This window comes from Myotis daubentonii, chromosome 2, assembly GCF_963259705.1.
Source record: "Myotis daubentonii chromosome 2, mMyoDau2.1, whole genome shotgun sequence".
NCBI classification, from domain to species: Eukaryota; Metazoa; Chordata; class Mammalia; order Chiroptera; family Vespertilionidae; genus Myotis; species Myotis daubentonii.
Genome location: NC_081841.1, coordinates 197,972,765 through 197,985,315, shown reverse-complemented (window position 1 = coordinate 197,985,315; position 12,551 = coordinate 197,972,765). Strand labels below are relative to the sequence as shown.

General features: G+C 40.6%; 1 protein-coding gene across 1 annotated transcript in view; it reads left to right on the top strand.

The window, feature by feature from the left end:
- LOC132228623 (A disintegrin and metallopeptidase domain 3-like) overlaps nt 1-12,551 on the top strand; it is a 117,505-nt gene that overhangs the window by 78,468 nt on the left and 26,486 nt on the right. Inside the window, 3 exon segments of the mRNA XM_059685343.1 lie at nt 4,419-4,614; nt 5,104-5,194; nt 5,464-5,653. Of these exon segments, the coding sequence (XP_059541326.1) occupies nt 4,419-4,614; nt 5,104-5,194; nt 5,464-5,653 (477 nt within the window).

Here is a 12,551-nt window from a genome sequence, read left to right as displayed (position 1 = left end):
CGAGCAGGCAGTGGGTTCCATCAGCAGCTGGCACACACTCATGGAAGTGAAGTCACTGGCGCACACTTTCCCACAGGCCTGAGTCCCTGAGCAGCCAGGGATGAACTGGTGATCCCAAAGGCCTGACAGCCCAGCGATGGAGGGAGCATATGTCTTGGGGACTGGTGAACGGGCAGAGATGGCCCTGATCACAGGAGGCTAGGCCTAGGGACCCTACATGCATGATTTTGTGTGCTGGGCCTCTAGTGTTTTATAAATGACATTTCTATTTAGATAGAAATAAATCAAAGTGCAAAGATATGGAAGACAATAATTTAACCAACTGTATTGCCGATATATAGCAATGAATAACTTGTTTCTAACCAGTACACAGACAATTCTATATGCAATTTAAAAAAATGTAATTGGTACTGTATAATACATGTTATGTAGTGGTCAGTTGTGTCTTTTTAAAAAATTTGTACAATATGATGTTTATTATGAATTTCTTACATATACTTTATTTATCTGTGAAATTTTTAAAGATATGAGTATTCTAACTATATGTGGACTTTAAATTCAAGCTTACTAAAAATTGAAATAAGGCTTGTTTCTGATACTATTTTTTAACACCTTAGATATAGTATAATTTTAATGTTATAGTTGAACAACAAAGGTGAAAACTTCCAGATATACAGCTTTTTTATTTAAATATCAAGGGACTAAAATATCATTTGACTTTACATGACTTCACTTTTTAGAAGAATAAGCTGAAGAGTTCTTTTATTTTCTAAATAGTGGTCGAAAAATACTATTATCATATTCTGGAATTTGTTTTATAATGAAAATCAATCAAACCATAACCACCACTTAGCACTTTAGTAGTATTCTATTCTATTACTAGAGGCCCGGTGCACAGAATTTGTGCATGGGGATGGTGGTGTGTGTCCCTCAGCCCAGCCTGCATCCTCTCCAATCTGGGAACCCTAGAGCACTGATGACGAACCTTTTGAGCTCGGCGTGTCAGCATTTTGAAAAACCCTAACTTAACTCTGGTGCTGTGTCACATATAGAAATTTTTTGATCTTTGCAACCATAGTTAAACAAAGACTTATATTTTTGATATTTATTTTATATATTTAAATGCCATTTAACAAAGAAAAATCAACCAAAAGAATGAGTTCGCGTGTCATCTCTGACACGTGTGTCATAGGTTCACCATCACTGCCCTAGAGGGATGTCCAACTGCCTGTTTAGGTCCGATCCCACTGAGCCTAAACAGCAATCCAGAACTGCTGGCTCCCAAACTTTCACCTGCCTTCCAGCCTAATCACCTCCTAACCACTCCACTGCCAGCCTAACTGCCTAACTGCTCCCCTGCCTGCCCGATTGCCCCTAACTGCCCTCCCTTGCTGGCCTGGTCACCCCTAGCTATGCTGCCCTGCAGGCCTGGTCCCTCACAACTGCCCTCCCCTGCTGGCCATCTTGTAGTGTCCATCTTTGACCACATGGGGTGGCCATCTTGTGTGTTGGAGTGATGGTCAATTTGCATATTACCTCTTTATTATATAGGACTAGGGGCACAGTGGAGGAATTCATGCACCTTGAAAGGCACTGTGGGCCACGAGGCTGCAGTCAGCACAGGGGCAGGTCTCAGCCCATCCTCTGCGCCTCAGCCCACCCCTCCTGCCATGGCCCCCAGTCTCCTGTCTACTGGCAGACCCGCTCTCATTTGCTGATGGCACTGGCCCTGCTCACACCCGCTGATGGCACGGAACGATTGGGGCTGGTGCCAGCATTGGGTGCGAGCAGCGGCTCCAGCAATGGCTGTCGGTGTGAACGGGGCCAGCACCAGCAGTGGGTGAAACTGATGGCTCCTGCACTGGCAGTGGGTGCAAGCAGGGCTGAGCTGGCAGCAGTTGCAAGAGGCGACTACTGGCACCAATCATCCCTTTAGAGCAGGGGGTGGTGAAGAAGCCCTGAGGGGCGAATGCGGCCAGTGGCCACTGCTCACACCCGCTGATGGTGCCAAGCGATTGGGCTGGGCGCTGGGTGCCAGCAGCCGGTGTGAGCAGTGGCTCCAGAGTCAGCAGCAGGTGCAAGCAGGGCTGGTGCCGGCGGCAGCAGGTGTGAGCTCTGGGCGGGACCATGGCATGCGGGAGCAAAGAATTTTCAGTAATCACAAGAGGCTTCCCCAATGACAGCAACTGGTGCCCTTCCTTGGTCTGTCACACCTGCTCACCTGCTCCATCATCCCACTGTGGCAGATGCCCACGATTTTCAGTGCTCAGCCACCTGCTGCCGACATCTGCCATGTTTTGTGTATGACCTGTGGTGGTCAGCTCACATTATAGCGACTGCTTGTTCAGTTATTTGGTTGCTCTGCTATTCGGTCTATTTGCATATTAAGGTTTTATAGAGAGAGATCAGCCAGAGTTTAAATTTAATTCCATTCATCACCAGTTTCAGATGGAGAGCAAAGTGGTCAGACAACCATGCACTTCATAGAGTAGACTCCCTGTGGCCCACTGGCCCCACACCCAGTTTTCTCCACATTTTTTACTATATACCCCATGCTGCAAACTGCAACTCTGTGGCTATTCTGCAGCTACCAGTTTGTACTGTTTAATCCCTTCACCTGTTCTAACCAGTGCCCAGCACCTCTACCCTTTGACAGCTGTCAGTCTGTATTTATGAGTCTGTTTCTATTTTGTTTGTTTCTTTAATTTGTCCATCGGATTTCACTTACAAGTATGTGAAATCATATGGTATTTGTCTTTCTCTGACTGGCTTATTTCAATTAGCATAATACTCTCTGCTGTCACAAAAGATTGTATCTTGATAATGGCCAAGCAAAGGAGAACAAACAAGCACTTATGAAACTTAGGAAAAGATGAGTATTACTTAGTGCTCAGGAGAATATTTCAAACAGGAACAATAGAATCCTTATTCTATTGCATATCCTTGCAATTTCATTGACAGGTCTCGAACAAGGTTTCTGCTAGTGTAACAGAGATAACTCATTACATCTCCTGGCATGTCTAGTCCACAGTACAATATTTCAGAAGAGTAGAGAGATCCTTTCTTTGCCAGCATCTGCCTCTCTGCTTGCTAATAGAAGAAACCATGACTGATCCTGCTGAGTTCAATTTCCACCACTGATCCTTTCCCTGTGTCTAGGGAGAAGTTTTCTGATTATCATCCTGAGTCAGAGCAGATTTAAAATTCATAATCCCTCATGGTAGAGATGGAGTACATCTGAAAGAAAAATTGCTTGAAATGAAAATGCTATCCATTCAGCCATATTTTAGAAATATGAGTAAGACTAGTATCTGAATTAGGACAGAATTTCAGGAGTCTAATTTGTCTCCAAGAACCCAAAGTTGAAAAACAATTATGCAAACCTTGATATAACATATATTCTATTGATCTTGAAGTAAGTATTTAGTATAACCACAGCATTACAACTATGAACGCTTTCACTAACTAGATCCTATTAAAAATTGAGGTGAAAATTGATGGTCATTTGGATTTTTTCTGATCTAGTTCTCTAGAGCTTTTAAGTAAATGTATAATTTTATTTAAGTAGCTAAAAATGTAATAGAATCTAAATCAGAGTTACAAACACAATGCTCTCACTTAATCTTTTTACATTTTTGGTTGATACTTTACAAAAATATTGTTTCAATTATATATATATATATATATATATATATATATATATATATATATTAGTAAAAAAAAGAAAGAAATCAACAGGGTCCTTTGTTTCAAACAGTTAGGTTCAATCATGAAACCTGAGCAACAGCCTTGTGAAAAGACTTCATCCTGAACCTCTGCTTTGGTAACAGCCTCCTCCTGCCCCTTACTCCGTCACTGGAATCCACCTTTAATTGACCATTGTTCTCACATTTGAAGTTACTAGGAACAATGAGAGAGCTCAACACTACTTGAAAGGCAATGCAGCATTTCCAGATGGGAAAAAAAGACGCTGACTTGTGTGTTTAACATTTCCGCCTCTTTCAGAACATCACATACATACTTGCCTCCGAATATGGTGTTGGGTGTGACCTGATGCCATTATGCTCATGTTCACTTAAACTTCATTGTAGGTTAGCATAGAGTAAATTATTTCAAAAGAAGGGTGTCGTACTCAGTGGATAACATGCACAGTGGTTGTGCTTAATGTCAATAGCATCAGTCAGGAATCTGAGTTATATCACCCCTGTTCCTGTACTGAGTAGTATGTGATCTTTGACATTTCATTTAGCCTCTCATGATTCTTAACTATAATGACAGCTTATGTAAATTATAATAGCAGATAATAATACCTTGCTTGGAATAGTGTGGTAAGAGTTGATTCATTGCCATGTGGGAAGCACTTCAAATCATTTGAATAAAATGTATTCCTTCCCCCCAATTTTATTTTTCCCTCACAGCTACTCCCAAGAGGACATATATGTCGGAGAAGCATTGATCCATGTGATTTTACAGAATTTTGCACTGGAACATCTCAGAATTGTGTGACAGACATGAAAGCTATCGATTTAGAACCATGTAACAATAAAACCGCCTATTGCTATAATGGAGTATGTCGAGATCCAACTAGACAGTGTGCGGAGTTATTTGGAAAATGTAATAGCTGTGTGTGATTTTCAGGGGTTCATTTTGGGACTGTGTTTTTCTAAAGTCAGCAACTCACCCTAAAATCCACAAAAATATATTGTTTATTTAAATCTAAATTTGAAAATAAAATTGCAAATCAAAATACCTTTGAATTATGTCAAGAACAAAATAAGCTTAGTAAATATAAGACAAAGAGAACAGACCGTTAGGCAAATTTCATGAGATTGGTATACAGGAAATAGATTACGAGAATTGTATATCAGAAAATAAATGACTGACTTTTAAGTCATTTCTGGAAGATGATACCACTTTTTCTCTTCTCAAGTGGGTAGTTTTTTGGGAGTGTTTCTCATTCTGGAAGAGCCAGTAGGTAACATGTAATACTTGCAGTAGACGCCATTGATTGGATATTGCTGCTGTCTAGATGTCTCTGTATTAATGTACCATACTTTAGTTTTAATTTTTGTAAGATGAGTAATTGGAACTTTTTATTTCCAGTTGCTAGAGGTGGAACGTATCTATGTGCAGAAGAAGTGAATTATCTACAGGATGACTTTGGAAACTGTCATGAAATTCGATGTGCTTTTTAGTGTGTATTTTAAAACCTACCTATTTCCCAAATGCATGTATGTGTTTGTGTGTATGTGTTTTCTGCAATAAGTCACTTAATTCAAGTGAGAGATGAATTTAGTACATATGGATGAATTTATGTGTTGTACTTAATAATATGGAGTATGCTCTGAGTAGCTTGGTGTTATGTCCTGAGTAATGTTTTATTCTAATATTTTATTGTTATTTACCTAAAAAATTGTGTCCCAAAGTGACATATGGGGAATTTTCTCTTCTTTATATTGCCAGTAACACCTTGTGTGCAAAGCTAGTTTGTGACTGGACAAATACACGTATAACGGAAACGAGAAATTTTGATGTTCAATATACTTACCTGGGTGGCCATATATGTATGTCAGCAGCTACAAGACCCGATTCAAAAGTCACAGATCCAGATAATACCTATGTAACGGATGGCACTATATGTGATGACCAAAAGGTAAATGTAAATTGTAATTGATTCTATATATGAGGTGTATGTGAATGTCTGTGTGTGTATGTGTATGAAAGACACACACACAGAGAGAGAGAGATTAAGATTTTTTTTATTTACAATTTTATAAACTAGTTCCTGTATCTTAAGATTCCAAGATCATAATTTCTGTTGGTCAATGGAATACTTGCTTTCTTATCCTTTTTATTATGAACTTTGCTATAGATATTTAAAATGGTTTTCTCACACATGAAGCTAGAATTTGGTCTGCAATAGTTTGTGTAAACAAAGGGCAAAAAAGAATCAAATAATACGCTAAAAGGGTAGAATGGAGCAATCTGAATACTAAGAACAACAGTAACAAGAACAAACAAATATTTAGTCTTGCAGTAATGATGAGAATTAATTTGGTTATAAGAAAAGTAAAACACTTATTTGTTTATTAGCTTAGTTCTTTCTCCAAAGCATAATGTATTTGTTAAAAATTTGGCCCTTTCATAAGACACAGTAATAAAATAGAGTCTAAGCTTTATTTAATTTTTCTTAAAATTTTAAAGAAACATTATAGAAAAGTGATTTTGAAACTATTACTACTAAAACTAGTTGACTGAAGAAAAAAGTGCATAATTATCTTACACTGTTTTTTGATAGTCCTCACCCCAGGATATTTTTCCATCGATATTTAGAGAGTGGAAGCAGGGGGAGAGACAGAGAAACATGGAGGTTAGAGAGACACATCCATTGGTTGCCTCCCCACTTGCCCAGACCAGGGCCAGGGGTTGAGCCTGCAACCAAGGTAAATGCTCTTGATCAGAAATGAACTCAGGATGCTTCAATTGCAGAGCCAAGGCGCTATCCGCTAACCCAAACTGCCTAGAGTATTATCTTATATTTTGATTAAAATGGTTTCTATAGAGAAACAGTATTTTAAAAAAGGAAAAATAAGCAGATAAAGGCAATGAGTAAACATTTTAGAATGACAGAAGACATTTTTACATAAAAATAATAATCACAAAGGAACATATTGGTACTGAATACATTGTCCACAAGAGGGTGTCTAGTCCCAGAAAAATAATCTTATAAGAGTTTATTTGAGGCAAACTGACAACAGTTGCTGGGAAGCAAAACCTAAAAGGATGGATACAATGCTCTGGGGATTAGTGGTTTTATTGCTGATTTATGCATCAGAATCAAAGAGAGACCATAGGGGTGGTTACCTGGAATTCATTGGTAGCCTGGAGACAGCAAAGCTGGAAAATCTCTGAGATTGGATGAAAAGTAATACAAATAGACACACCCTTGCTTTACCCTGGTGGGTATAGGATGTTTGATAATGAACAGTTAGAGCCCATAGAGATGGTATGCGGGATCAAGATAGCATTGAGTTGTTCTCTGCTGGGGTCCAACCCCAGCAGGTCCAGGGGTCCCCAAAGGTGTGGACGGAGTCAGCGAAGAAGGAATGACACGGAGACAGCGTTCAGTTGATCAGCAGCCTAGTCAGGATCTCTAGCCAGGTTCAGTAGCCAGGTTCTAGTCAGGTTCTCTTGCCAATTTCTGTAGTCAGGTTCAGTCCAGGATCTTTTGCCATGTTCTCTCCAGTGAAGTTCTTCTGTCTGTAGGTTCTGTGTAGGTTCTGTCTGTAGGTTCTCTCTTCTAAGTTCTGTGTTCTAAGTTCTGTGTCTTTCTGTCTTGTTACATCTGTATTTATACCAGTTGATTCAATCCTATCAATCTCTATTACAAAGGGTAGGGTGTTTCTTATCTCCATTCCAGGGAGTAAAGATTATGTAGCTTAAGCATGATTGTTGGTAGTTAAAGTGATTAATTACCCGCCTGGCACTTAGTTGAGGGGTTTTATTCCCTCCCTAACTTCAGGGGAAAATCCCTACCTGGGGAAATAACCTTTCTCAGAGAGGAGACCTTGGTTAAAACAAATAGTGCCAAGAAGGTGAGCAAACATTTTAAGAACAGTATGCCATATATGCCAGGTCCTTTGAAACAGCAAGGATGGACCGGCTCCCGGCAGTTCTCTGGTCTCTAGCTCTGGTGCAGTAGTTGTGCCATGAAGGTTCTGGAAAAGATTATGGTGACATTCCAAAGGTATGCTATTTTAGATGCAAAAGGACAATCTACAAGCTCAGTTAAGATAGACTGACCATTGTCAAGGAAGATACTAGCCTAGGACCTGAATACATACCAAGACTCCCTTTTAGTTAGACGTTTTAAGTTTCAGACCTTCTTATGTGGTTACTTTATGTCTCTGAGTTTATAAGACCGACCATGTATGCCTTCCTTAAGCTTGTCAAGTTTAGTATGTGGCTCCCGTTTTATCCACAACATTATAAAGTAATATGTATTCCCTTCAAAGGTAATTTAAAACCAAGTGAACAAATGCTTGCTATAAATAAGTCAGAGTAAATATATTAACTAATTTAATCATTCTTTAACTAGAAAAAGGCAATAAAATGGTACACACACACACACACACACACACACACACACACATGCTTGTATGCATCATATAACACCAAAAACATTAATTAACACTAAGTTGACATTGATGTTAGAAATACTCTTCAAAGACTCTAAAGTGGTCATCATTAACATGTTTCAATGAGCACTTGCAAACATGCTGGAAACTAATGAAATGATAGAAAGTTCCAGCAAGGATGTAAGCAGATATAAAGAAGAATTGCTTTGAAACCCTAGAATTGAAATATATAACAATGTAGAGTGGGGCAAAAATAGGTTTACAGGTTATGGAAAATAATACAATGCTGCTATGTAATAAAAACCTAATATGCTAAGTGTCCAGTTGTCACATCGGGCGTTCAACTAATCAAAGCATAATATGCTAATGATATGCCAAGGCTACTCAACCGCTTGCTATGATGTGCGCTGACCACCAGGGGGCAGACAGTCGACTGGTCGACCAGTCAGTATGATGTGCACTGACCATCAGGGGGAAGATGCTCCAACTAATAGGTGAGCTTGCTACAGTAGTCCAGCTGATTGGGACTGAGGGAGACGGGCCGGTCATGCCTAGATCCCTCCCATGGTCCCTCCCTGGCTGGCCAACCTCCTGCATCCCTCTTGGCCTCCCTTCATTCACCGGTTGGGTCCCTTGGTCTGGCCTGCAACCTCTGACTATCTGGGACCTCTCAGGGGATGTCAGAGAGCCAGTTTTGATCCCACGCACAGGCCAGGCCAAGGGACCCCACAGGTGCATGGATATGTGCACTGGGCCTCTACTTAATAAATAATAATACAAAAATGAACTCTGTGTTTCCTGTCCTCACAACTGTAAACATACTTGTGCCCCACCCTGTATATAAAAACTCAATGATGGTCTCAGCAGCAGAATAGTGGGGACAACAGAAAAAATCAGTGAAGCTGAAAAATACCCAAATTGAACAACAGAGTGAAAATAGGATGAAAAAATGAATAGAGCCTCAAGGATATGGGGAGTTATAGGAAAATATATAATACCCAAGACATTGGCATCCTAAAAAGTAGGAGAAATAACTTAAGGTTGGAAAAGTATTTGAGGAAATAATGCCTGGAACATTTAGAAATTTGGCAAAAGGCATAAACCCACAGATGAAATAAGCTGAAAGAGAATTATATAGGATCAGTCCAGTGAAATTCATGGTGGGATACAGCATAATAAAATTTTGGAAAAGACAAAGAAGGAGAATCTAAAAAGTAGTGAGAGTGAAATTATATCTATGTACAGGAAACACAGCTACAATAATGGAAATAAAACAATATAGGAACTAGACATACAAATGCTACAGAAGATTGCCATTAACTAGTCTTTTACCATCCTATCTAATTGACTCTCACGCTGTTGCAAAAATTGGGGCAACCACAAACATGGGGGAAATGTGCTAATTGACTGCTCCAACTTCAAAGATGGCAGCACCCACAGCCAATAAGGAGGAAATATGCTAATTGAATGCCACATCCTCAAAGATGGTGGCACACATAGCCACAAGATGGTTGGCAGGGGAGGGTAGTTGTGGGTGATCAGGCCAGCAGGGGAGGGTAGTTAAGAGTGACCGGGCCAGCAGGGTAGGGCAGTTGGAGGGGACAAGGCCGGAAGGGGAAGGAAGTTAGAGGCGACCGGACTGGCAGTGGAGGGCATTTAGGGGTGACCAGGCTGGCAGGGGATGGCAGTTGGGGGCCACCAGGCCAGCAGGGGAGGGCAGTTGGGGGCGACCGAGCCAGCAAAGGAACATGTCGATCAGGCTGGCAAGGGAGTGATTAGGGGGTGATCAGGCTGGCAGGCAGAGGCAGTTAGGGGCAATAATGCAGGAAGGCAGGCAGGCAAGTTGTTAAAAGCCAGCAGTTCTGGATTGTGAGTGGGATGTCCAACTGCCAGTTTAAATGGACAATATCCCAATGGAAGGAAAAGAAGAAAGAAAAGAAAAAGGAGGTGAAAGAAAGGGAGGAAGGAAGGAAGGAAGGAAGGAAGGAAGGAAGGAAGGAAGGAAGGAAGGAAGGAAGGAAAGAAGGAAGGAAGGGAGGGAAGAAGAAAGGAAGGAAGGGAGGGAAGAAGGAAGAAAAGGAAGGAAGGAAGGAAGGAAGGAAGGAAGGAAGGAAGGAAGGCTTTGACTTTACTTTCTTCCTTCAGCAGGAGCTTTAAACTGGCAGTTGGACATCCCCCAAAGGGCCCCAGATTGAAAAGGATGCAGGCTGGGCTGAGGACAACCGCCCCCGCCACCAGTGCACAAATTTCATGTACTGGGTCTTCAGACCTATATAATAAAAGGCTAATATGCAAATCGACCAAACAGCGGAATGACCGGTTGCTATGATGCACACTGACCACCAGGTGGCAGATGCTCAATGCAGGAGCTGCCCCCTGGTTGTCAATATGCTCCCACAGGGGGAGCACCACTCAGCCAGAAGCTGGGCTCACAGCTGGCAAGCGCAGCAGTGGTGGTGAGAGCCTCTTCCGCCTCTGAGGCAACGCTAAGGATGTCTGACTGAAAGCTTAGGCCTGCTGCCCATGGAGTCGTATGTTTTTCCATAGGACTCTGGGGTTGCAGCTCCTCTAGAGCACTGTGAGAATGATCATCTAGGTTCTCTCCTTTGCTACTGCATTGGATGTGGTTGCCTTCTCCTTCTTATCCATCAGTGGACTTCATTTTATTTCAAAATCCCTGTATGTCCTTAAAGCCGTCAGACATCCCCCAAGGGCTCCTGGACTGGGAGAGGGTGAAGGCTGGGCTAAGGGACCTCCCACCCCAAGTGCACCTGTTCTGTGTATCAGGCCTCTAGTCTTACATAATAATGGAATTCAACTAATGTTCTGTGGGAATTTCACCAAGCATTTGAAAGTCCTCTGGTTTGTCCCAACAGCACTATATGGCTTTACAGATTTTTCATTTCCCTAGCAGTGGTTCTCTGCCTGGGAAAGTCTGATCATTAGCCCATGCCCAATAGGACAATATCCCCATGGAAGAAAAAGAAGAAAAGAAGAGAGCAAAGAAAAAGGAAAGGAAGTGAAACAAAAGGAGGGAGGGAGGGAGTGAGGGAGGGAGGGAGGAAGACTTTGACTTTACCTGCTTTGTTCAGCAGGAGCTTTAAGCTGCCATGAGTTTCTACTTCCACACCGTTTTGTATGATAGAAAACAAATTGGCAACTTTGCCTGTGTGACTGGGTTTGTCTCATGACAGCCTTTATTTTGAAAGCTGGCTTTTAGTCCATGCAATTTACAATAGTTTAACTGGATAAAGCCTATTCCAGGGCAGATTACTTGAGAAGCCTGAGTTCTGTAGTCACCATTAACTCAATTGCTTTAGAAAAAAAATACCCTTCTAAATTTTGACCCTGGGAATAAAAAGTATTGTGCTGAATGCATTGTGTCATTGAGAGGAATAGGTGTGTAGTGAGGGTTGAGAGCTAACTAGTTCTGTGGTTTTGTGGACAGACTTCCATTAATAATAGACATTTTAGCCACTCTTCCCAGTCCCACCCTTTCATCTCTCTCCCTGCTTTTCCACATGACTCTGGGGTTGCAGCTCCTCTAGAGCACTGTGAGGATGGTCAGCTAGGTTCTCTCCTTTGCTATTGCATTGGAGGTGGCTGCCTTCTCCTTCTTATCCATCAGTGGCCTTCATTTTATTTCAAAATCCCTGTATGTTCTTAAATCTCTCATCTTCTAATTGCCTCTTTCTGATTCTCCTTAACTCTTATTTATTGGGGAAAAGGAGGCTATTGTGTGTCAAATCCTGCAATCATTCTGAAGGTATTTAATTAAAATTTTAAGCTATTTTTATTTATTATCCTGAATTATTCAATTGATTTTAGAGAGGTTGGGGATTTAAGGTGTCTTTACCTCACTCTCATATATTGTGATCCTTTGTGAAAATTATCAATCATTTTATACATTAAATGATGTTTCTGTGTATCTTGAGTGATCAATCAATACAAAAAGAGAGATTTTATTTCTTATTTATCGACATGAAGAAATGTATCTCTCTCTTCTCACAAGATAATGATTTTAAATAAATCATTTTTAAATTTAATACTGTAATTCTAAGTGAACAATATACTGCATGGATTTAGACATTATTCCAGAATGCAAGTTTGCTTAATATGGGTTGTGATTCAGAGTGTCTTTGAGTTTTTTATTGATGAGATATAGGAGTATGGTTTATCAAAATGATCGTAACCACATGGGTATTCTAGAGGAGATAAGGACATCTCAGCACATGCATGCCTTTGAAATTTCAAAAAGATTATGTTTGTGGTACGTAAATGTTGCTAGTCAATTAATAAATAATATTAACTGTTTTTCTTATCCATATGAATACACAGGACTATAAGAAAATATGCTTACATAAACATGCATTTCCCCTAGGAAAATGGTTTTAGTTATAGTAGAGATTTTTT